The 27,598-nt window shown below is 35.5% G+C and overlaps 1 protein-coding gene across 5 annotated transcripts in view; it reads left to right on the top strand.

Moving 5' to 3' along the window:
• The window catches only part of LOC128866908 (kinesin-like protein KIF12), a 58,381-nt gene that overhangs the window by 11,334 nt on the left and 19,449 nt on the right, over positions 1–27,598 (top strand). For all 5 annotated transcript variants that reach the window (XR_008454965.1, XR_008454964.1, XR_008454966.1 and 2 more), the window contains exons 2-3: positions 21,926–22,097; positions 22,183–22,410. Coding sequence is in view for 2 of the 5 variants with exons in the window: in XM_054107950.1 (XP_053963925.1) it covers positions 21,926–22,097; positions 22,183–22,410 (400 nt within the window). In the remaining 3 variants the exon portion in view is untranslated. The remainder of the gene's footprint in view (positions 1–21,925; positions 22,098–22,182; positions 22,411–27,598) is intronic.

Below are 27,598 nucleotides of genomic sequence, written 5' to 3'. Positions count from 1 at the left end.
CCCACAAATCGTTTCTTTTTAGGCGATTTGCTTCACGTAAATGTTTCATAACGCACAAATAAGAGTACTTATTAACTGTCTGACCTTCTGGAAAAAATACACCACGCACCACAATACCGTTGTAATGCATAAACATCGTATGTATCGCTTTCTCTACTCACTCGCCTGATATCTGCGTTGCCGACATATGTTCATTTGCTTCATCTATTCGTCACAAAGTCTTGGTGAAAAAAAGAGGCTTAATATTCTTGTTTACCTTATTGGAGTCGGTACGTAAATCTACTTTTTTTGTACATTTAGAGAAAATAATATTGTATTAATTGAATTTAGAAGGTCTGAATTAAGTAAAATCACTAAATTTTGAGCTTGCACAGTTTTAATATTTCAAAGGCAAACAAACCAATAAAAGCATTGGGAATGGGTCAAATGAATGAAGACTTAATCCGTACTTAAAATATCAACAAACTTGTAATGATTAATTATTTTGTTTAGAATTATTATTAATCAAAAAGAAACTTTAATTATTCGAGTTATTTCATCTTTGATCCAATAACATTAAACATTTAGGTTCAATTAGCTAAATAATGATATGTCGACACTCACTGGACATGAAAAATCAAATTATATAAAGTTGTTTTCTAAGAATGCGGTCACCCCTCGGCTGGCAATGCATTTTTACCATGAAGAAGATTTCCACAAAAGACATCTGCCGTACGGAGGCGGTATATACATACATAGTAAAACCGTAAGTTCCTCAATTTTCAGGACAATATCAAGACATTTACATCAAATTATGTGTGCATATATAGAGAAACATATGCATGTATGCCTATATAAGTATATGTATATATGCGTACAGATATGCATAAACAGTGAAACCTCTCTCGGGCGGACACTCACTGTCATAAAACTAGGTGTACTATATGTTATTAGATGGGGTTTGGTTTTCCATTTTTTTAACAATTCGAGAGCTTTAGTCATTGCTGCATTCGAAGCCGTTTCGGTTAAGTACATTTCATTAAATTCTTTGGTAATACTTTCAGTGTCAGTACTATTATCGCCAATAGTTTCCATGTTTTCATCAATAAAAAAATCCAACCCGAAATCTAGGCTTTCGGCCCATGTATTATTATCTCTTGTTTAACTGTCCCAAACCTCCGCCCAAGGGAGATGTCTGCCTAATAAAGGGGTTCGTAAGGAGAAGTTTCCCTGTATATATGTACATAGTATTTGCACGAACAATCCGAAATTATATGTACATATGTATTTACGCCTTACTTTGACATTTTGTATGCATGCCTATATATGCACTTAGTAGAATTTTTCCAGCAAAGAACTTACGAGAAATCCATTTGTTCATTTTTTTCACGTTTGGTAATTTATTGTGTGTCACATATCTAGGTAAACGGATTTGTCCATCTAAGAAAACATATTTGTGTAAGTAAATATTAAAACTCAATAATTGACTACATACGCAAATGTTCTAAAATAAATATTTAATAACCATTCGAGTTCCAAGCTCGATTTGGGAGTTAATTTGTTTAGTAGTCAGTAATTTTTCTTCGAAAGGAAATGTTTTCTTTAATTATAAAATCGATCATGTCCTAAAAGCATTATTTTGTAAGTAGGTTAAGGGTGAGTGGTGCAGCGAATAACGAAAACAATATTAGTCTTATCTTTGCACGCGCACATTGGCTCCTCTTGCCAAAGCACAATGCCTCTGGATATCTTCAACCCCAACATCAACTCCATTAGCCAATTAGTGTTTGTACTAAGTATTAACGGTTGTCTAGTAAACATAATTGCATATATATGTACACAGAAAATTGATTATGGACCTGGTCAATTAAGAGACTAACATATGCCTAAATAAATAAATTTTTTTTAAATGTAGAAGAAAAATATCCATACATACTATCTATATGACCACGATTCTTGGCGTGTACAAATATTTGAACACTACTCGGCTTTAGTTCAATTTTATTGGGTCATAACGAACTGCAATCTCTAATGTCATCTATTGTGCTCGAGTACCACGCGCGAGTGCTTGAAAAAAGGCTCTCGTCGCCTGTTGGTAACGGCATCCAAGAGGCACTTCTGTCAAGCACCACACAAAAATATGTTCCTTCCTTAGAAAAACTCATCATTTTATCCATAGAGTCGGTTTTATCATAGGAAGGAAACTTCTCCGGGTTAATGCTACGAGGATTGTCTTTTGGATTTATAGAATGTTTCTACTGTTGCACCACTTCTGGGTGATGCTTAGTGCTCGTTGCATGAGGTCCGATATTGTGTCCTCATGTTTTCCTGAAATGCAGATCAGCAAATCGCCCGCATAATCATGTGTGTCAAGCCTTTGGTCATTTAGCATGTGGGAGATTTTATGTATAAACAACGTCCACAGAACAAGAGAGTGTATATCCCCTGAGAGAATCCTCTGTAGGTAATTTTTCCATGCCTTGAATTTTCTTGTCGTGAGCATAGATAGCAACATTTGCAGTAATCATTAGATTTATGGCCCTACTCAGCGTAGCCCGTTGCGCCGCTTGATATGACGTATTGTCAAAAGCCCTTATTGTTAGTGCCTTTATTATTCGCTTAACCCTCGTCCATTTTTTATCACGAATGTGTCGTCGTAGTGCACATTTTTCTTTATTTGGGGTAAAGCATTGGAACAATACCTACTCACTAAAAGGAACTTTAATATTGAAATCTCATAAGTGATTTTCACACTGAACTAAAATCCCAGGTTAATTTGAATCAAATAGTTTTCTTCAGTTTAAAAATTGTGTCAAATTGACACGGAAACGCTTAAGGGTTAAAATAAACTATAAAAAAAGTATTCAGATTTTAAGTTTTAGTAAGAAAGGAGCATTAAATTGCAAATTGTAAAGTTAAGGACCACTTATTTGTGGGTATACTTTTCTGGTGTTTCTTCTGAAATTAATTTTATTTAGAAAATTTATTTTCTACAAACAATTCTTAATGTTCAAAAATATAGCAATATTACTAGAAAACATCTTGGTATACTACAAATTTGGAAGGAAAGTTATGCGAATTCAAATACATGAAAATTAGAGCACAATTGCAGCTTTCGTATGACCCAGTAAACTTTATATATGTAGTGCACCCTACAAGAACACATCATCCTCATTTTATAATAGGAAGAACCTGGTAAAGGAATTTCAATTCTTGGGTTTTTTTAGTTTTTTTCCTGACTAGTTCAAGGGTCTTACAAAAATTCGACTTGCTATACATATCTTCTTCGAGGAAATCACTATTGAGTGACGCCCTAGTCAGGACAACCTCCACGAGAAAATCCCTGCTAATAAATATAGATTGATCGATTTGCCCGGGGTTCTATCCGGTAATCATCGTAATCTATATCCCCAGGTTTCAGAAAAAAAATGCGTCCAGCTCTAAAATCGAGAAAATAAATCGATCATATTGGGATAGACAGTGTTGTGGAGTACTGTCAGTGTTGTGGACATGTGTACCATTTCATGAGTTATCATAGACTTATACCACAGTGGGATGAATACAGGGGTGGCGACATCCGGAAATCGCTATTGAGTTTTGTTATATTGTTTTTAATTCTTATTGTTATTAACGAGCGGATTTATCGTGCAACGCCGTCCTTTTTTTGTTGTTCACTTGTTAATCTATCACTCTTGGGCTCAGACCATTAACTCGTTGCAGCTTCGTCCAGTACAAACTGCACTCAGTGATAAAAGTTTGACGTCGAAGGGCTGTAATCTTTAAAAAGCTATGACGACTAACAACCTCGCCATCTGACGCTCTTTTTTCTCTTAACGCCTTGCCGTGCTTAAACGAGTCTGACTCGTGATGAAAATTTTGGTCCAAAGATGATTATGACTCGTGCATAGCCTGGATCGTGATTGAATGTTAGTTTCTATCTGTACGCTACCAGAATTAGTCAAGAGCCTCATAATTGCTATTACAAAGTAGTTTATATTCTTCTGATCTGTTTACCGCGCGTTGGCGCGTAACAGTTGGGCCCGAGTTTCGTCGAGCTAAATGGCCTAGCAAGGAGTTAATGCGCAGTATCAAAAACACGACATCCACAAGTAAATAGGCCGCATGTTGTTATAACCGCATGCACATGTCAGAGATGCTCTTTTAATTCATAGAGCCTCAAAGAACAACTGATACAACGAGATTATTCCATCTAGAAGGTTCGGTGTTTCACAAAACCGGGGCAGATTTATCTAAGGATAAGAACGTCAATCTGCTAAACGACGGTACAAATGTCAGCAGCGGTAATATAATCGATATAATATTGAGTGATATAATATAATTGTGGCATCACGCAGTTTCACACAAATCATTGGCCTTGAAATACGCTTCGATTGCAAACGCACGAATAACGAAGCTAAGTAGTCCCCTCCCCGCTCATGCGTGGTTATGAAGAAATACTAAATTTAAAACCTAATTCTGCCACCATCTGAATAAGGAGTACTCTACAAGAAAAATTTAAGTTTGAATATAAAGTATTTATATATCTACAACAACTCCAACTCCAAAACTTTGTAGGGGGCGATACATGGTTCGAAAGAAGAAATTCAAAGGATAAGATAGAGAATGGTAAAGGTAAGATCTTGCTTGATTTTTGTAATGACTTCGGATTAATTGTTTTAAATAGTAGAACCAAAGGGGATCTCGAAGGTAATTTCACTTTCACTTGATGTTGGGTGGAAGAGCCTGCAAAATGTCAAAATGTTGCTAATTGCCAAAGTTGAATTGGAATATCCAAAAAATGGAGAAGTATCAAGAAAACTTTAATAAAAATATAGGAATTATAAGTAGAGTAAAAGAAATTAATATTAAAAATCTCCAAGAAGCAATAGAACAGTCGTCGATAAGGTACCAAAGGAAATCGAAAAGGTTAGGAAAGAATGAGTGGTTTAACAAAAAATGTGAAGAAGCAAGAATTTCGTCATTTCAAAGTTTAAGTGCCCTTAGAGAAAGTTATAGTGAAACAAATAAATTGTTATACTTAAAAGCAAATAAATATTTTAAAGAATTATGTATAAGGAATAGAAAAGAATGGTATAACAGGCTTGTAGAAAATATTAACAACATTAAAGATGGCGCTAGCAAGTGGAAATTTGTTAAAAAGATAAAGAGTGAAGCTTTGGAAATAAGTTCCGCCATATCAACGCATGCATTGAAGGTTTATTTTGAAAGTTTTTTTATGCACATAACTTCCACGCTGACGATCTGTGTTTTTTCACCAAACGAAGTTAGATCTGTGCTAAACAAAGTTAAATTAAACAAAGCTCCAGGGATTGATAGAATTCCTTACGAGTTCTTATAAAATGCTCCTGATACTTTCATTGCAGCTATGCCGAGTGCTTACACAAATCTTTACGAAAAATGCGAAGTAGACGAGGCTTTTAGAACCAGCGTAGTTTTTCCTATCTTCAAAAAAGAGGATCCTGCACTGGTAAGAAACTACAGAGGAGTTTCATTCATGAACTACATTGGTAAAGTTATGATGGGCATGATTAACGAAAGAATAACTACTTGGACTAAAGGAACAGTATCTTAAACGAGTATCAAGCCGGCTTCAGAAAGACCTACTCCACAGCCGACAATATATTTAATTTAGCCGCGATTGTCCAATGTGGACTTTAAAGCGGCGTTTGATAGAGTATCAAGAAACGTCTTGATATATAAGCTGCACCATATTGGTCTTGCAACGAAACTAGTGATGTTCATAGAGAATATATACAGCGATGCAAAGACAGTTGTATGGAATGGCTCAGAAATTTCAGATACATTCAAAACAAACTCAGACGTCAAACAGGGATGCTTATTATCGCCAATACTATTTGCTCTTTACATAAACGACTTACATGAAAGCTTAGAAGGAGGAATAAACATAGATGGGAAAAATATTACACTTCTAATGTATGCGGATGATATCATTTTGTTAGCGGATCACCCAGGCAAACTACAAGTGATGATTAATGACCTTGAAAGCTACTGCAACCTGTGGAATTTTGAAGTAAACCGCTCGAAGTTTCAAATAATGGTGTTCGGAAACTTAGTAAAGAGGATAAATGGTATTATAGTAAGGGAGAAATACAGACTGTGTCTCGATATACTTACTTAGGAGTGGAAATAACACCTCAGATGAATTTTAAAAAACATGTTGAAAACAGAACAGCTGCAGCAAAGAATGGTATTAATGCTTCGTGGACTTGTCTTTTAAAAAAGAAAGACATTTCAATTGAAGCTAAATGGAAACTTTTTCTTGCAGTTTGTCGTTCAATACAATCATACGCAGTACAGGGGTTTCGGGTGGTTTGAAGAAGTTGGTATATTGCAAAAGTATTTTGTAAAGCGAATTCTGAAGCTACCATCATATATGCCTACATACATATTTTTTTGGGAAACCAGCATGCAAGAAAATCATTTGTTCACCTTAGAACTATTCCTTAAGTATATGCACAGAATTTTGTTTATGTCTCAGAAAATCGGCTGCCACATTATATGTCCAAAATTGTTATAAAGAAAGAAGTCTTCTGGATTAGAGATCTAAAGAACTTGTTTAGTAAAACGATGTCATTCGGCGAACAGATAACATACAATCAGAAAGCCGGATAGAAGATGCAAAATCGCTTTTAACAAACCACAACCAGGCTAGGATGAATAGGTACATACAAAAAGCCTTAAGTACTAGTAGGATATATAGGGAATTAGATTGGTCAAAAGGTCTGGTTTATTTAAAAAAATATGATATAGAATCAAGCATGTGGATAATGAGGGCTAGAAGTGACATCTTCTTCTTCTTAATTGGCGCGATAACCGCTTACGCGATTTTGGCCGAGCTTAACAAAGTGCGCCAGTCGTTTCTTTCTCGTGCTAACCGGCGCCAATTGGACACACCAAGTGAAGCCAAGTCCCTCTCCACCTGATCTTTCCAACGCAGAGGAGGTCTTCCTCTTCCTCTGCTACCACCAGCTGGTACCGCATCGAATACTTTCAAAGCCGGAGCGTTTCCATCCATTCGGACGACATTACCCAGCCAACGAAGCCGCTGGATCTTTATTCGCTGCGCTATGTCTATGTCGCCGTAAAGCTCATACAGCTCATCGTTCCATCGCCTGCGATATTTGCCGTTGCCAACGTGCAAAGGTCCAAAAATCTTACGCAGAATCTTTCTCTCGAACACTCCAAGCGTCGCTTCATCGGATGTTGTCATCGTCCACGCTTCTGCGCCATACGTTAGGACGGGCATGATGAGAGTCTTGTAGAGTGTTAGTTTTGTTCGTCGAGAGAGGACTTTACTGCTCAGTTACCGACTTAGTCCAAAGTAGCACTTGTTAGCAAGAGAGATTCTACGTTGGATTTCAAGGCTGACATTGTTATCGGTGTTAATGCTGGTTCCTAAATAAACGAAGTCTTTTACAACCTCGAAATTATAACTGTCAACAGTGACGTGGGTGCCGATACGCGAATGCGCCGACTGTTTGTTTGAAGACAGGAGGTACTTCGTTTTGTCCTCGTTCACCACCAAACCCATTCGCTTTGCCTCTTTATCCAGTTTGGAGAAGGCAGAACTAACAGCGCGGTTGTTAAGGCCGATGATATCAATATCATCGGCATACGCCAACAATTGTACGCTCTTATAAAATATTGTGCCTGAGCGATTAAGTTCTGCGGCTCGTACGATGCTCTCCAACATCAGGTTAAAGAAGTCACACGACAGCGAGTCACCCTGTCTGAAACCTCGTTTGGTATCAAACGGCTCGGAGAGGTCCTTCCCAATTCTGACGGCGCTGCTGGTGTAGAGCAACGTCATCTTACATAGCGGTATTAGTTTTGCGGGGATACCAAATTCAGACATAGCGGCATACAGGTAACTCCTTTCCGTACTGTCGAATGCAGCTTTGAAGTCGACGAAAAGATGGTGTGTGTCGATTCTTTTTTCATGGGTCTTTTCCAAGATTTGGCGTATTGTGAATATTTGGTCGATGGTAGACTTTCCAGGTCTGAAGCCACACTGATAAGGTCCAATCAGTTGGTTGACGGTGGGCTTCAGCCTTTCACACAATACGCTCGCTAGAACCTTATAGGCGATATTTAGAAGACTAATCCCGCGGTAATTGGCACAAATTGCAGGATCGCCCTTCTTATGGATTGGGCAGAGCACACTTAAATTCTAATCGGCAGGCATGCTTTCATCCGACCATATTTTGCATAGGAGCTGATGCATGCACCTTACCAGCTCCTCGCCGCCTTGTTTGAATAGCTCAGCCGGCAGTCCGTCGGCGCCCGCGGCTTTGTTGTTCTTTAGCCGTGATATTGCTATTCTCACCTCGTCATGGTCGGGTAACGGAACGATAATTCCGTCATCAACGATTGGGGTATCGGGATCTTCACATTTTCTATGACATGCGCAGCTGTCACTGTTTGAAGTGACATGGTAATTTTAAATAACAACAGATTTGACACAGAAAATAAAACTTGCTCAATGTGTTATTTAGACGAGCTTGGAAACGTAGCACATTTCCTGGCGCGCTGCCCAATATTAAGAGAATATAGAAAAGACTTTTTCGGAAAATTTAATGGGGAAAATGATCATTGGGATAAACTTTTGCGTTTCATTAAATATGCCTCTAGATACAGAGATTATTTAATAAAAGAGTTTAACTGGTTTTAAAAAAACCGTAAACCGAATAATTGCTTTGTACGTTTTGTGGTTTTAATGCCATGTCGTTAAATTATTGTAAATATTTTTTTTTTCTTAATATTACAATAAGCAAACTTCAAATTTTGTATATTTTACTTTATTTGCAATAAATACTACTACTACTACTACTATATATCTATAGGTATGTGCATAATGATGTATAAGTACTTAATGATGTTGGTTTTGAGGCAAGGCCTATATATTATATATTCCACTTAGCTGTTAAAAAGTTAATGTAACGAGAGGTGGCTAACTTTTTGCCTCAGTACAAAGAAATACGATAAGTTACAATTTATTTGTTAAAACGAAACTGAACAGGGGGCTGGAAAGACAGTTAAGAAAATAACAGTAAAAGGGGAAATTATATGTAAGTGAGGTTAATCATATTAAACAAATATCATTATTCTGATTGCATGACTTATAATTAACTGCGAAGAACTTGTCGATGCTCGAATCGAATAATTAGCCCTCATTGATTTCAAACAATATTATTATCGTATATCTACTAAAGTAAAACAAAAAAATGCATCGTAATTGACATTTCTTCATTTATTGTTGTATTATTATTATTTTAATGGATATGTTGTTTTATTTATTTACGTAGATATGTATTCCAATTAATCAGGCAGATTCTGCAATCCATTTCTGAGTGAATCTCAATCAAATACTACCGTTTTTTCTAGAATGAATTTACTTGTTTTCGAAAACGAGTCCAGAGAAAAACTGGTGGCTAGCATTCACTTTAATTTTAATTTCACGGCACTTTATTTTTATGACGAGTATTTTGTTTAATTTAAAACAAATCTGTTTTAGTTTTCTGTGCTGATGTCGCTCAAATGTTAAATTCATCAAGAACAAAGTAGCGGCTTGCAGATGACGCCACACTTGTATTTTCTATATTGAACTGTCTTTCTATAAAATTTTGCTTTGCATTGAATGACGTGCCTCTTTTGCTGTCGGCTTGAATCCAAATTGGGAATTTAATAAACTGTCAGTACTTAACCGATATAGGCACGTTTAATTAAAGTTAAGCCTAACAGTCAGTTTTTCAACATTAATCTAATTTAACTATCATAATTACTAGCTCGTTGAAAGGCCTCTTTTTGATCTCCGTTTCTCCATCTAACGCGGGGCGATCTTTTAGTCCTCGAATATCCTCGTCATATGCTGATTGTATGTGCGAGAACAGTAGCAAGATGGCTTGGATTGGTCTGCAATTTTGTGAAAACTTTTGCTCTGCTATTTTTTATTTCGTCACCTATTATCGGTATTTGAAGATCTCTATGTATATTCGTGTTTCTGACACACAATGGCTCGGCTGATTTTGTTCCAAGTATCTTGGATTGTCGGCCGCAGTAGCCGTATGGGTTGGTGCGTAATTACCATTCGGAATTCAGAGAGAACGTAGGTTCGAATCTCGGTGAAACACCCAAATGAAGAAAAAGTTGTTTCTAATAGCGGTCACCCCTGGGCAGGCAATGGCAAACCTCCGAGTGTATTTCTGCCATGAAAAAGCTCCTCATAAAAAAATATCTACCATTCGGACTCGGCTTGAAACTGTAGGTCCCTCCATTTGTGGAACAACATCAAGACGCACGACACAAAGAGGAGGAGGATCTCGACCAAACACCCAAAAAGGGTGTACGCGCCAATTACATATATACTATATGTACCTTCTGCTCAAATATGAACGAGATGTTATCAATAAAACGGTCCGCGGATGACATATGGCAAAAATAAATTTTTTGTTTTTTGGTAGGACTGTTATAAGCTTACATGGCAAATTTCAGCGTGATATGTCACATAGTTTGTTTTCTGTGCTACTGTAAACAAGTCAAGCTCGAGTGTGTTCTTCGAATTTAACGATGGAAATTCAAGTTGAACAAAGAATTTGTTTGAAATTTTGTTATTCCAACAAAATTTCGGCTTCAGACGCCTTAAAAATGTTGCAGACAACCTATGGGGACTCTGCTCTATCGCGTGCACGTGTTTTCCAATGGTACAAATCGTTCAAAGAGGGCCGTACCTCGGTTGAAAACTTGCCTCATGAACGTCGTCCAACAACATCAGTAAACGACGAAAACATCGGAAAAGTAAAGGAAATTGTGCTTAAAAATAGCAAAAATCGCAAAATCGGTTAACGCTGAATATTGTTTAGACGTTTTAAAGCGTTTGCGCTAGAACATTCGTCTTAAAAGGAAGGAATTGTGGGACAACAAGTCATGGTTCTTGCATCACGATAATGTACCAGCTCACACATCACGTCTTGTTCGCGATTATTTGAACAAAAATAATGTTAATATCGTTCCGCAAGCACTGTATTCGCCTGATATGGCTCCATGTGACTTTTTCCTGTTTCCCAAGCTCAAGTTGCCGCTCCGTGGAAAACATTTTGAGACAATTGAAGTCATAAAAGAGAATTCGAAGAACACACTCGAGCTTGACTTGTTTACAGTAGCACAGAAAACAAACTATCTGACATATCACGCTGAAATTTGCCATGTAAGCTTATAACAGTCCTACCAAAAAACAAAAAATGTATTTTTGCCATATGTCATCCGCGGATCGTTTTATTGATAACGTCTCGTTCATATTTGAGCAGAAGGTATATATATATGTATCTTGGATTGTAGTAGTATATGTATCTTGGATAGGTAGTACTCCAAATTGTAATTGTATAACAGCACTTGTACTCTAATTTGAATGTAGATTCTCTTTTCATTAGCGAATGATTTTTTGAATTTTCCAAATTTTAGCAAGAATGTGCCTTCTCCAGGTAATATGAACTGCATTTTTCTTTACCCGATAATTGATGAGCAAAAATTAATAAACATATTTCAAAGAAATGGGCGCTGAGAAAACGTGATATCTATAAGAAAATATACCAAATTACTAAAATTTTGTACAAATGATGATCCCAAAAAAAACAAAAAAAAAATATGACACATTGTAATCCTCTATGTCTAATAAACTACAACCGCTACAATAAAGTTTTGAATATAGCATCCTTCAAATGGCATCCACGGTTCCTATTGCAGGAGAGACACCGACGAACTCAATTTTCGAGCACTTTTTCCACTAAATAGACTCGCATGTCACGAACTTGAATGCTTTGTTTGGCTTTCAAAGCATGAACTGAGACTGGTTTATTCCCATATATATTACTAATAATCTCAAATAACCCCGCAAGAAGTAGTCCAATGGTGTTGAATCACAATTAGAGATTGAATGTCACAATTTTCTGAAATAGTCGGATCGCTAAACCTTTCCGTTTTGTTGAAGCCAAATGTTGTCAAGATAAACTTCACCCAATTTCGGTCATAAAAAGTTGATTATTGCCCATTGGCACAGACGGTGGCACCAGCTCCATTTTGGAGGAAGTACCGACCGACGATTCCATCTAACCAAAGACAGCACTTTATTCACTTCCAAGGAAGCTTTGTCTTATTGGAACATTAACGTAATGTATAGAAAAAATAGGCTCGAAATTCCCAACAGTTCGACGAATAATGAACACGGGTGGACGCTTATTACGACCATAAACCATTTGTCTGAAAGTTGCAACCGCAGAACGATTATTTTATTAATAAAATTTAGTGCTACTTGATTGTAAAATTTACAATGCTTAAATTCGTAAATTTATAATATAAGAAATTGAATGAATTCGAAAACCTCATCATGTGTACTCAAATCCCGACCCGCGGCTGCAACTTGTCAAATTAAAATCGATAACAGGAAGCACCTCAAAAGCATTGCCGTTTCAATCAAAATATCAATCCAAGTAAAATTAACTTTTTAACTGGAAACTGAGATGTGGTAAGTTTTTTTTTAACATATTCTTATTATATCAATATCAAGAAATAAAAGTCACGTAGTGCAACATCAAATAAAATTACACGGTGTTAATTTGTTGAGTGGTTATCCTACCGGTTTAGCAAGTACAATATGCCTCCATACCTTTATATAACCATTATAAACAGAATGTGGCGCAAATGAGTTCAATTATTAATGATATATAAATAATCACAGAATAGAGCAAAGTTTATTGCTCTGCGTTAAAGTAAACGTTCAAAAGTGTGTTGTCTAGCGATTTGTTTTTTTTTTTACCACCTCTACCACTGTGACCTATGTTAATACTATAAAAATATTAGAAAATAGTTCAAGTATTTTCGTTTAGAAAGATTATATATGTACATATATATCTACGTATTGATTTTTTTCTACATAGTTATTTAAGCAAATAGTAGTGGTAAAAGAGTTCAGAATGGAAATGTAATTGTTCCCCCGTTACTCAATTATACAGTAATTGGGAACAGTTCAGAAACACAATAACGATCCTTTAGTCCTGAAAACTCATAGTGAATAAATAATATTTGTAGAATAAACCTATAGTCCAACACCCCCAATATGTATTACAAAGGGTAAAGGCTTTCACTTTTTGCTCAAAGGGAGATTTATATTGTATTAAATGGGGAAAAGCGTTACAAGTGAATGGTTGGCAAAGATGTTATTATTAAAATTTAGTACTCGAATTTCACGACGATAATTTTGTTTCCCTTTACCAAAGAAAAATCGTTCTATTACAGCATTAATTCAGAATTATCTCAAAAATTATTTGCAATTAATGCAGATCAACTACTGGGCTTAATTCCCATAATTTAAGCTGATTAAAAGAATTTTCAGTGGTATGAATCCCATATACATACATACCGCGTGGCATTATTAAATGCCACATTAAGTTTATGGCAGGATGTGGAGTCAAGAAGAAGAAAACCTTTCAAAACAAAACAGCTGATTGTTAATTTTGCAGGTAATCTGCCATATATGAACGCGTAGATTAATTTTAGTGGATTTATTGCTAATCGCTACATATGTGAACATACTTTTAGCGTCGATCTCAAGAAATCCTCTGGCGGAAGATTATTCTTCAATCGGCTGTTTCACATCAATTACACAGAGCTGCAAAATGTCAATGTTCCAAAAAAAATAGAAGTGGAAATGGCTATTTTGGCCATTTTCATGAACCTCACTTGATGGCACAGGACTTGTTTTAAGTTTTCGAAATCATTTTAGTAAACGGTTTTACGACTTTTTGAAAGAAATTTCTATTAATTTGAATTTTGTACTGGTACTGCAGCCATTTTTTGCTTTTAAATTTCTAAGCGACAGAGTCTTTTGTTGAGGATATAGTAAAAAAGGTCTAAATTATGGAGCTGTATTATTAATATAATATAAAATATTTATTTCGAAATTCCTTTGCAGTTTGAAAGAAATCGGAGGTGCATAAGTCTTCGCTTTATGTAACAGTTTGCATTTGAGGGTGTTAAAGCAGAAAATAATAACGTCACTAAATAATGACTTTCACAATTACAGTAAATTTTTTAAAGGAAAATATTGATTGTTTCTGCTTTTTTCTTTTCGTTTTCCTCAAATCCCATGTGGCTGGAACCACTTTCCATGACGATTTAAAAAAATCTCATATAGGTATTAATAAACTATTTACCTTAATCTATTGCCTATGTGCATGTGGGCGACCGCCGTAGTCGAATGGGTTGGTGCGTGACTACCATTGAGAATTCGGAAATACGGAAAAGAAGAAAACGTTTTTTCTAATATCAGTCGCCCCTCGGCAGGCAATGGCAAACCTTCGAGTGTATTTCTGCCATGAAAAAGGTCCTTATAAAAATATCTACCGTTCGGAGTCGGCTTGAAACTGTAGGTCCCTCCATTTGTGGAACAACATCAAGACACACGCCATAAATAGGGGGAGGAGCTCGGCCAATCACCCAAAAAGGGAGCACGCGCCAATTATATATAATATATTACATATATATATATATATATATATTATGTATATATGTTGATGTTCAAGATATCATTAAATAATAATTATGTATATGTAATTTAAAAAAAAAGAAGTTTAAGAAGTGGTATATTATTAAACAGTGTGATTTGCGGTATTTACTTTGAAGCTACTCCTTTTGGAATATATGACTTATTTCATTTGTGAACTTATTTCGAGCATATAAAAATCGAATTTTCTATAATTCGCACTACATCGAGTGGCAATATAGGCTAAATTTGAGTCCCATAATTTGAACTTCTCTACCCCGAATTTCTCTATAGCTCAATATTAATGTAGGCACACGCTCCTCTAAGTCGAATTATTTAGATCAAATTATGTTCTCTTTTATTTTTTTTTAGTGTATTCGGGGAAGTATTTATGTATTTGTGCATCGAATGTTTTTCTTTTGTTTTTGACGTTTCTTCTTTATGTGCCAATGGGTTTTAACTGCAGGTTTTCCCACAGACGAAGACATTATTAAGCACCATATCAATAGATTCGGATTTGAGGGAATGATAAGTGATGATGTGGGTTCAGTGGAGCAAATTATTTAAACTTGCAAACGAATGACACTACCTCTGACGGTCCTCATAAGGCTTTGAACAAATTAGAATCTCTGTTTAATAAAAAATGGAAGGGATTTAGGTTTTCAGTCACTAATTTCTGATTATTTTGTAACTTTTAATTATATATGCAGTTTCTTAAAAAAAAATAATATTATTCTATAACTCGAAGTCCCCATAAGTCAAACATTTTCATTAGGTAAGGGTGATTCGAGTGATAGAAGTTTGACTGTATGTACATATAGTATATAAGTTTTGGGGTTGACAAGTAAATATAGAATGATAATTAATTATAAATATTTAGAATAGAAAATGACTTTGATTTTCAAAATATTGCCGGTGAAGGTCAATTCATTTCTGCTTGCGTTTGCGAAAACTCCAAAACATGTGATCTCAACACATCAATCGCTTCTTCGAGTGTCAGAAAACTCTGCTCCGCCGTATTTAGTTTTTCACCTGCAGGAATAAGAAAAAGTCATTGGATGCAAAATCGGAACTGTACCGCGGAAGGCTCGCCAATTTAATGACTTGAACACTCAAAAATTCTCAAGCAAGTTAAAGTGATTCATCCTCTGTGATTGGTCTGCCATTCAATTGTGGTAGTATATCATTCAACCCTGACCAAATATTCCAAAACAAAAACGTTTCCATCGAAGTGCTTCGTGCGCGAGCTTTTGTTGGATAATTTATAAGATAAATGAATCCTCGCACGCCCTAATGTTACTGATGCACAGCAATTGAAATTTGTCAACATTTCTTTACACCTGTCGACACGAGTCCTTTTCTGAGCGGTTGTCAAATTATACGACATTCAACGAGATCAAATCTTTTTGACGGCAAAATTTTCAGCTAATATTGAATGTACATATGTAAGAGGAAGTAATGGCCAAACATGTTTTTATTTCAAGGCCACATGATGATCTTGCATAACAGTTCACACACAGCATCGACTTTTTCTGGCGCGGCAACGAAATTCGTTCTGTAGCGAAGTACGCTCTCGATTGAATTAAGGAAACCAACGAAAAACGGTGGTTCAAATGTCAAACTTAACGATGACAATGTCAATTTTGATATATTTCTACTGGTGTGTTCATATGTCAAAACTTTGGTGTCAATCCAATATTTGTAGAATTATATGATGAGTCAAACCACGTCAACTGGGCCACGAAATTTCCATCAAATTACCGATTTTAAAATCAAATGCATTTTTGGATAGAGAATTTGACACATAATAATTGCTGTGAATAGTTTTTTTTATTTCTTCTTGTAAATCAATATCTCAGAAACTACAATTGATAATTTGATGAAATTTATTTCCGTTACCGAAAAATGTTTACTCTATCGATTTAACGTTCATACACTGTGTATTTGTTGAAACAATAATTTTTAACAATAATTTTTTATAAACAATCGCAATTATTTTTGCGTTCTTCACGCTGTAGATTAATCACCTTTAATAAGCTGTAAAAAGAACTTTGTTCATCCAATCCGTTCTGAAGATATCGAATTTTTTGTCAGTCAATGCACTACGCACAGGATCTAACGGACTCGCGCGCCGGCTCGGAAAACGAACGCGTTCGAACTTGCATGAACATGGCTTTGCAGAGTCGTACAGTCGTTGCAACTTCTAGTGTCATGCTGAAAACAGTGAACGACGTACGCAGTCCCTTACCGCAGCCCCTAACGAGCACAAAAACTCATCCCGTGAAGAACTGCATTCTTTTAGTTACATATTTACACAATACATCGGTTTGTGTGTGTATGTGTTTGGTTGTATCTACACAATGTTGCCATTGATATTTTTGCTTACACACTTTTTCACACCTCCGCGTTATCACCTACAATTTTTCATTGTTTAATAAACCAAATCCAAAAACCAACAAATGCAAATACTTTTCATTGGTCTATAATTAGCATTATTCAACAGTGTTTTTAAGTTATTTTAATAAAAATCATAATTTTTCTTAGTTTATTTTGTAAATGATTTCGAAATGTGCTGCTTAGAAACACTGTGTGCTGAGAGAGCAATCAGCTGACAGGGTTCTACGGGAATTTTTAAAAATCCTGAGATAAAATCTACGATACGGAAGGAAGGAATTTTTCATTTACATGGGGTTCTCATTAGTTTCATCGTAACAGCTGACAGGGGCCTGCGTTTACGTCGTTCACTGTTTTCAGCATCAGTGTGCTGTGATTCCTAGTATGTTGGCTATGCTTTGAGGTTAGAAAAAAATTATTATGCATTGTTATGAAAATGATTCGACCTAATGAGTGTAGCAATCCCAACATCTCAAAATTTGTGATAGAAAATTTTGATTAATTTTTTCTAGTGCTGACCAAGAAGCAGAAAACGATGAGTCTGAAGTTTCTTCTGATGCAAAAGAATGTTCGGATAGTGAAGTTAATTTTGAAAACCAGGAAATTCAGAATGACCTGAAATTAGAAAAGGTGAACAATATTTTACATGAACTTGGTGAATCGCCAATAAAAAAACGACGTTTTTTCAAAATTAAGGGATATGATTGTCAAAGAGATAATAGCAGAAATAATCAACGAAAAAAAATTAAGATGCAGCGAGAGTAAATGTTCAACAAGGAGAAAAAATTTTGAATTCAGCATTTGGGGAGAATATAACGTCTGCTTTCCGTGAAAAAAAAATACAAATGATAAAATTCAAATTTTAACAACGGTACCAGATGAGGTAACATCGAAACAAATGCGTGAAACTTTTAGTATTTCGGAAAGGATGGCATCAAAAGCCAATCAATTGAAAAAGAAAAGGGGTTTGGATCTGTGCCTGATAAGAAGCGCGGAAAACGTATTCCGTATTCAACTATTGAAAAAGTTAAAGTTTTCTACTTATCAGACTATTCCAGCAGATTGTTACCTGGAATGAAAGATTGTGTAACTGTTTATGAAAATGGAAAGAAATTGAAACCACAGAAGAGATTGTTACTTTAGAGATTGGTGGATTTACATGAACACTTTAAAATAGAGTATCCTGACATTCAGATTGGTTTATCAAAATTTCGATACCTCAGACCCCGTTAATGTATTCTTGCAGACCAAAACGGCACGCACAATGTATGTGTTTGCAAAATCGATAGATTTTGTTTTTTGTTCGCAAAAAGATCATGATGCACATGAAAAAAAATTTCCAAACGCGTCAATGAGGCAATAGCTATTAAAAAAACGCGGCAATTTCATCACTTCGAACCTGCAAGTAACAAAAAGATTCCAAGTAAAATCTTCTCAGAGGACACATCTTGTTTCGAGAGTATTATTACTAATTAAATTTTGTATGTTTTTATGCAGATATGAATGTATGTAATAAAAAATCTAGTAATGAAACACCTCATTTTTGAATCTTTAATCCCTTTTTATGTATTTTATGCTATACGTTTTAGCGTATGATCCCATGAGACAATGCAAGGCCAACTGCGAATCGCGTCGCGTTGCATCAGACTATCCTGCGCATAAAACTTTACACAGTTTGACAAAAAATTCGATATCTTCAGGACGGATTGGATGAACAAAGTTTTTTTTACAGATTATTAAAGGTGAGCATTGTGCGCTTAAGGCCGGCGGGCCTAAATTCAGTAGTTTTCGCGAAGCGTTGTAGGATGAGAAAAAAAAACAATTAGCCAAATGAAGTTTTGGGGATAGTTTAATATATATTTGAACTAAAAAAAAAAAAATTTGTACAATCTCCAACAATATATTGTAAGCCGAGTTATCAATAGATTCCCAGAGCGCCTGTATCCAACTTCTGTACAAGATACAACTTGCAATTTTCATCTGAAAACAAAAAAAAAAGATTATTAATTTTGATGTAATTATCTTCGATGTGAACTAAAACACATCCAAAAACTTTTTTTAAGCGACTTTTTTACCCAGTTGAAGAGTTTTTTTTTCCTTGAAAAACCACTTTTTTTTTCTACCTTCCCCAAAAATTCGAATTTTACGTGTCTTAGTCTTAGTCTTAGTTCACATCGAAGATAATTACATCAAAATGAATAATCTTTTTTTTTTTTGTTTTCAGATGAAAATTGCAAGTTGTATCTTGTACAGAAGTTGGATACTTCAGTGGCAAGGCGCTCTGGGAATCTATTGATAACTCGGCTTACAATATATTGTTGGAGATTGTACAAATTTTTTATTTTTAGTTCAAATATATATTAAACTATCCCCAAAACTTCATTTGGCTAATTGTTTTTTTTTCTCATCCTACAACGCTTCGCGAAAACTACTGAATTTAGGACATCTAATTGGCCCGCCGGCCTTAATCTGACTGTAATATTGTCCATTTACAGCGTGAAGAACGCAAAAATAATTGCGATTGTTTATAAAAAATTATTGTTAAAAATTATTGTTTCACCAAATACACAGTGTATGAACGTTAAATCGATAGAGTAAACATTTTTCGATAACCGAAATAAATATCATCAAATTATCAATTGTAGTTTCTGAGATTTTGATTTTACAAGTATATCATGCAAAAAAATTCAATTGTTGATAACATAACAAATTCTCTATCCAAAAATGCATTTGATTTTAAAATCGGTAATTTGATGGAAATTTCGGGGCCAAGTTGACGTGGTTTGACTCTGATCTCAGTGAAACTGAAAGTTAATATTCCCCAAAATAAAAATTCCCAAACATGCAATCACCATGGTTTGTGTGAGACGTGTTTAGATTATTTTAGTCTTGAACAATAATATAAGTCAATATTTTGAGAAGCAGCCAAGAAAAATAGATGAAAAATTAGAGGCACAAATTGACAAAAAATTATGAAAAAAACCTTGTGAATACCAGGCGGAAAATCACTGGAACCATGTAAAACGTACCGTCATCATCATCCAGCACCGCGAACTCTCTAAAGCTTTTAATGAATATGATGTACCCAGTTTTATATTTTTATCGACACCGAAAACGCATTCACTTAAAATGTTCAGCTTCTAGATATTTCAGATGTTCTGGGATATTCATGTCATTCATATATATAATTGACGCGTGTTTGGCCGAGCTCCTCCTCCTATTTGTGGCGTGCGTATTGATGTTGTTCCACAAATGGAGGGGCCTACAGTTTCAAGCCGACTCCGAACGGCAAATATTTTTATGAGGAGTTTTTTCATGGCAGAAATACACTCGGAGGTTTGCCATTGCCTGCCGAGGGGTGACCGCTATTAGAAAAATGTTTTTCTTAAAGAACTTACGTTCCATCTGTGAATTCCGAATGGTAGTCACGCATCAACCCATTCGGCTGCGACGGCCGATTACATTATGTAATTTGCTATTACGGACAACTTTAAGCTACAAAAGTTTAAAGCTTGGAAAGAAGGCATACCCGGCTTTCTAGCTTGCAGTTCACAACAACTTCTCTTATTAGTAGCAGTGTTTGAAGTCCTTAAAAGCTGCCATTTCCTTTAAATTAGAATCGTTTTTGTTGTATCTATTTTATGGGTGCTTGGATCGTGACTGTGTTCCGTAGGTACTATTTTAATTTGATGCTGTTGATCATTTTTTGTTTATTATTTCAACACTTTTATGTAAAAGTGACTTCGTTTGCGTAAAATTTCACAGAAATTCTAGGTTCTTATTTCTACAGTACAGATCGTGAGAATACATTTTTGAAGAAAAGAAAGCATTTTATGAACTTGGAAGCCATCTAAAAGGTTGATACCGACCTCATGAAGAATATCGCGGACAACTGTTGAAAGCACTCATTTGTTGTGTTATTAGACTATAAAAATACATATTTGTGAACGGGAATGGTACTACGTACATATACCTATACATATATGCATGTCCTCAACTATCGCATTCACCCTGCATTTTCGGCGTAAAAAATTCCAATTCGGCATTCTTTAAAAAGCGTTGATGTGTCGAATGTTTGATACAAAAGTACGATGGGTAAAACTGCTCACCAATACCAACATTAGCCCCACTTCATCTAAATAGGAAAATTAATGAAATGAATCCGTCTTGTGGAGAACGAGAACAAGACGAAAAATCCATACTCATAGAAAGAAAGGTGTGACTAACATTAACTCCCAAAATTGTTAGTCTTAAAATCCCTTATACGAGTATGTGTGCATATACACGTATATATGTATGTATGTGCAGTTGTCATAAATAAAAATTAAAGTTTACTACTACATCCACCCTTTCTCAGAATCCTGGGTAAACCATTTATTACCATTAATTTGAGTTAATGAAATAAAATACTAAAATACTACTGAAAATGTATATATTTGTGGAAGAGTAGTATATAGATTTTGTAGTACATAAATATACAAAAGAAATATATATGTATGTATACATAATGCGAGCATAGATTCACATAAAGAGGGAAAAATGGAATGGATTGTTTGCGTGTTACGTGTCTTAAGTTCATTAATTTATGCGATTCCCTGCTATGTCATATTATATATTTAATACATGCAGAGGGCACACATATACATACACCTTGTTAACTGATTTGCACAATAGTAAATGGTTGCGACACGTAACACTCGCCACACTACAACAAACATTGGGGAATGTAGTCGCCGTCTAATTGTGTGCACTTATAAAAGTGTGTATGATTGAGGGGAGAGGTAGCTGAAAATATATATTTGGGTACTCATTTATACCGCAAATGATGTGTGCCTCAAGTTCAAGGGAACTGTATTTGGCCAAGGTTATAAGTCAGGTTCGCAAAAAAAAATTACCTCTTGTTATTTATGTGGATCCTTAACAATTTACTTTGAATTAAAATTCATACTCTGTCTCCGTTTATTGTGATTTTTCCAGAATTGGTAGTGCAGATACATTGGAAATAGTGGCTTCTAAGTCCACTGGCAGTGAACCTTCAACGCCAGAGGATAACATAAATGTTGTGGTCAGAGTGCGGCCTTTGAACGAGAGAGAAAAGAGGGATAGACATGGAATGATTCTACAGTTTCCTGGAAATGGGCAAATTATTGTAAGTCTGCATATTTACATGTATGAACATGCGGTTCACTTCATATAAATTATTTCGTTGGCATTTTCTATATATGTGTGTATAGATCGAAAGTAGTGAGGGCAGTAACAAAAGATCACGAAATCAGGATAATGTGCACGTGTTTACCTATAACGTGGTTTTCGAACCTGGAGCTACCCAAGAAGATATTCTGGATTATTCAGGCATCAAGCGAATAATTGAGATGGCGATTGAAGGATTTAGTTGTACAGCATTTTGTTATGGACAAACTGGTTCGGGAAAAACGCATACGCTAACGGGTCCGCCCGATCTGGTGAGTTAATAAAATAAATAAACTGCACCAGTATCAAATCCAATTAAGTTTTATACTCATTTCCGTCCTTTGAATCTTGTATTTATAAATAACATTTATACTTTATATGCATTTTTTGTCACTAATTTTACATTGAAAAACAGTTCTGCCAATAGTTATAAAAAAGTTTGGAAATCAACAAGTTAAATACTTATTTTTATTACTAAATTCTTATTTTTATTACTAAATTTCTCTTTATAATAATTATTAAAATCATATTGCTATTAAAGCTTATTTAAAAGAGCAAACATGGTATAGGGAGGCCAGATAACAAGGGTTTTTTGTTATGGTCAAAGGCGCCTTTGTACCAATGGTATGTGTGGCATGCTCCTACTAGCACTGTAACGTTCTTTCCCCTCGACTGATATCCGCCCTGCGACCGCTGTCAGCATTAAGCATTCATAAGTGGTTTTGGAGGAAAGGGAACATCGGAAAATTTGCAATAGCGCAGTATTTACGAACTATCGTCTTGTCTTCTGCCTGTCTGATTTTGTCTGATGTTATCGAGCGTGATTGGCTCAAGTTTCTGCTTTTTTCGTCGTTCTGTCCAGAAACAGTTCATCTTCATGCTGTACTTGCACCTGTAGCTGCTGCTGCTGGGCCGTGAGTTTAAGTAGTAGCATTATTTTTCCGGCAAACGCTTGAACCGCCACCCAGCCATGTGGTATTAGCTTATACGTCCATCGTCCTTTAGATGACTCTTCCCATCTTTTTTGCTACTCGTACATAGATCGCTCTCTCTCTCGATGGATTTTTCTGTTGCCGTTGGTTTTGATCCTTACTCGCTATAGAGACGGCGAAGCTATCAACTGGTAATTTTCCCACACCACTTCACGTATATGGATATTCTTGGCTTCTGCCCATACCGGGCCGCGTAGATCATGTTGAGCCCACAACTGTTGTTTTACCATTGGGGTCTACCTATATTGGGTAGTATTTTTGCGAGAGCGCCCATTATAGCCACCGCTTTGTTATGACTGCTACTAGATGTTGCTTAAAGATCAATCTCATGTTGATCATGACTCCCAGGTAAATTATTGCCTTCTGAGAGTTTCATATTCATCTTTTTCTTTCACGCTCTTATCAGTACTGCCTCTGTTTTTTGAGCTGTTAGCTCTATACCTGCATTGCTGATCCAACGCTGCACATTCTCCTAATGTCACCTAGAATAAAAAATAAAAAAAATAGTCAAAATGGCGCAGTTTTGAATTTGACACTCTAAAAATTGGTTTTTGTTTTCAGTTTTTAATAAAAAAAATACGAAATAATTGAAATAATAACATGATTGTAGTACGGGCGATAGCCATTGATGTTGTGAACAACATATTAAAATTACAGATGATTCGGTTGAAAAGTTTTTTATTTTTTGACAACAGACAAAAGTCGTTTCGAGATAAATGAGTTTAAAGTTTGAGGTACAGGAGCGCACGGAGCGCTCTCTACCTAGTTAATGGGCTGTAGACACTATAAAATTGGGAATTTCCGCATGAAAATTTCACAGTATATTCTTAAGATAATATACTTTCAAAATATCGAAAAAATCGTGTTTTGAAATTTCTAGATCACTGGTTCCCCTTAACGGGGAATTTACCTGTAAAATATTCGGACATAGCTAAATACGCATGAGTTATCAGACCAATGCGGATTATATGACTCCGAAATACAATTGGGTGAAAAGATTCCGAACAACAATAGAAGAAGAATCGTGGATAAGAGGTATGAAACCTAGCCTCAATACGCTTAATATGTTTACTAACGGCTCGAAAATGATGGACGGTCAAGCGGCAATAAACGCATATAAAATTTCATCTAATAACGTTCTTAGGTCCAGGGAAGCCATAGAGATACTAGCCGCAGACAGACGGTTACAGATCTATTGGGTACCCGGACATAAGCGCATTGCAGGAAACGAAATTTTAGATGAGATTGCCAAAAGCGCTGTTTACATACAATTCGAACTAGAAAACGACATACTGAAACCTTTAAATACGGTATACAATGACATCGCTGCAAACAATAAAATACGGATAGGCAGGAGGTGGAATAATCTAGCCACTTGTAAAACCGCGAAAATCATGTGTACACAGAATGCAGATGAATACGCCAGATTCGTACTAGCCCTGTCTAGAAAGTACATCTGAACTATCGTAGACGTACTGACAGGCCACAATTTGTTAACGGCACACGCATACAAGATAGGAATTACAAACAATGATAGCAGCAGATTTTTCAATGAACTAGAAAAGAGGGAAACTCTAGAACACCTTCTATGTTCTTGCCCTGCATTACCTAAAACCCGAATGAAATGTTTAGGAGCTTTACAATATAGAGGCTAGAAATAGAGGTTATAATGTCTCTTGGGGTTAGAGCTTCAGAGCTTACTTAACTTCGCAAAAGACGCACGCTTATTGCAAGGAAACGTAAGGGTCAAGCTCCATCTGGTGCCACTAAGGACCAATAGGTCTATGATGGCTTTCAGCCAGCCAAGTCAACCTAACCTAACCTAATAATATGAAATCTAAACTTTACATATCACTTATTTCTTCACATTTACTCTCTCACTCAGTCTAATTTAATTTTATCTCTGAGTTGAACCACAGATAAACATTATCTTCGAGCGGTGCAAAAAATGTCGTATATATCGGATTGGTAACGGAAAAAATATTTCTCAGCTAATAATTGTCTTCATTAATTTTTAGTACTCGATCAACGTTTTCAATTGGTAAATTCGAGATAACTATTTTTTTTGGTTTCTGACTTTCACATTTACCTATGTATATGGATATACGAAGAATATGTATGTAGTATACATATGTATGTATACAATAGTTTTCCGTTCTTAGGGACTTAGTTGAGCTTTCCTACATTTTATAGGGGTGTAACTCCTAACAAAATCAAGACGCCCGTCACAAATAGGATGAGGAGCTCTGTCAAACACCCAAAAAGAATTTAAGCGCCAATTATGTTTTTAAGATAACGGTGTTATTTTTATATTCCAAGAAAAATGCTATTTTTTAATATAAATGATCCGATGTTTATTTCATTATAAAGAGGAAGGTATGCCGTTAATAGTGGCAATCGACCCTGACCGGTCTACGCCAACACCATTTTCACGTGGTCCCAAAGAAAAAAGTCACAAGGAGTTAAATCTCAAGATCTCGGTGGCCAATTGTGATCACCTCTTCGAGAGATAACACTGTCCGGAAACTTTTCCCGTAAAAGATCAATGGTTTCGTTGCTTGTGTGGCACGTAGCGCCATCTTGTTGAAAATAAACGTTGTCCAGATCAATACCATCCAATTCTGGCCATAAAAAATCGTTAATCATCTCCCGATAGCGCAATCCATTCACCAATAACACCTGTTATTGGAAAACCCTTTATAACTACTACATTATGAAATTTGTCAAGCCTGCCGAAGCGCGATTGCTTTGAGGCCGGCGGGCCAATTAAAAGGTAAAAAAAAAATCGATTTTTTTTTCCTGAAATCAATAGCTTAGATATTCAAGAACATGAGACACAAATTTTCAGAGTTAAATTCCAAGTATTTGCAGAGCTACAGAGCCGAGCGTAGTGCGGCGTCGAGCAACCGTGCGCTTATTGTTGTAGTTTGAAGCGCGTTTTCTCGGCTTTTCATTTTCACGATTTTACCTAATTTATGTACACGATTGCAAAAAAACTAAACGAGCTATCCATTTCAATCAAAATGCGTTATCTTCAGTATTGTTTTCTCTTCTATGTGAACTAAAAAAAACATCCAAAAACTTTTTTTAAGCGACTTTTTTACCCAGTTGAAGAGTTTTTTTTTCCCTTGAAAAACCACTTTTTTCTACCTTCCCCAAAAATTCGAATTTTAAGTGTTTCTCCCAATTTTCTTAGTTCACATCGTAGATAATCACATCAAAATTAATAATCTTTTTTTTTGTTTTCAGATGAAAATTGCAAGTTGTATCTTGTACAGAAGTTGGATACTTCAGTGGCAAGGCGCTCTGGGAATCTATTGATAACTCGGCTTACAATATATTGTTGGAGATTGTACAAATTTTTTTTTTTAGTTCAAATATATATTAAACTATCCCCAAAACTTCATTTGGCTAATTGTTTTTTTTCTCATCCTACAACGCTTCGCGAAAACTACTGAATTTAGGACATCTAATTGGCCCGCCGGCCTTGAGACAAACCTGTTTCTGCCATTTGATGTTTCATGGCCGCAGTGAGCATCTAACACTATCCAGGATCAACCGAATGCTAGTCACGCATCCAGCAATATTTTTTCCATATAGCACGTACAACCGTATTACTTTTTATAGCAAAATATTTTAACAAACCATATCTTGAAAATTGGTGCTGAACAAGTGCTTGTCCGAGATCTTTGTAGATTATTTAAAATTATTATTATTTATCTAAAAAAATTTTGACATAAATTGAAATTGATTTTTGAAATTTATATCAACATATGTATATATAGTACATACTAGGGTGGTCCAAAAATGCATGGGAAAAAATTTGTATTAAAATTTTTATGCTGCCGCCCCCCATAATGGTAAAGAATGAAAAATAAAAAGACCCGTATTTTTTTTTTTTTTAATCAGACCATATTTAATGGTGCCGCCGGGGCTTTGAAATATCCCATGTATTTTGCATGGGAAAAAAATACTTTTTCGTAGATTTCATGTAAAAACCTGGAAAATGAATATATTTTAACCGGATACCTCAGTTTCTCTTCATAATTGGTCAGGGAATAACAACCAATTATGAAATAATTAATTTTTTTGTATTAACTATTTTTTATAGAACCCCAAAAAGCCCCCATAAAACGAAAATCTAAGAAAAAATCGAAAAACAATATTTTATATTACTTTTATGAAAATAGTTAATACAAAAAAAATTAATTATTTCATAATTGGTTGTTATTCCCTGACCAATTATGAAGAGAAACTGACTTATCCGGTTAAAATATATTCATTTTCCAGGTTTTTACATGAAATCTACGAAAAAGTATTTTTTTCCCATGCAAAATACATGGGATATTTCAAAGCCCCGGCGGCACCATTAAATATGGTCTGATTAAAAAAAAAAAAAAATACGGGTCTTTTTATTTTTCATTCTTTACTATTTTGGGGGGCGGCAGCATACAAATTTTTTTTGGAC

This window comes from Anastrepha ludens, chromosome 6 (assembly GCF_028408465.1).
Source record: "Anastrepha ludens isolate Willacy chromosome 6, idAnaLude1.1, whole genome shotgun sequence".
Taxonomy (NCBI): domain Eukaryota; kingdom Metazoa; phylum Arthropoda; class Insecta; order Diptera; family Tephritidae; genus Anastrepha; species Anastrepha ludens.
The sequence above is the reverse complement of the archived record's forward strand: the minus strand, read 5'-3'. Positions and strand labels throughout refer to the sequence as shown.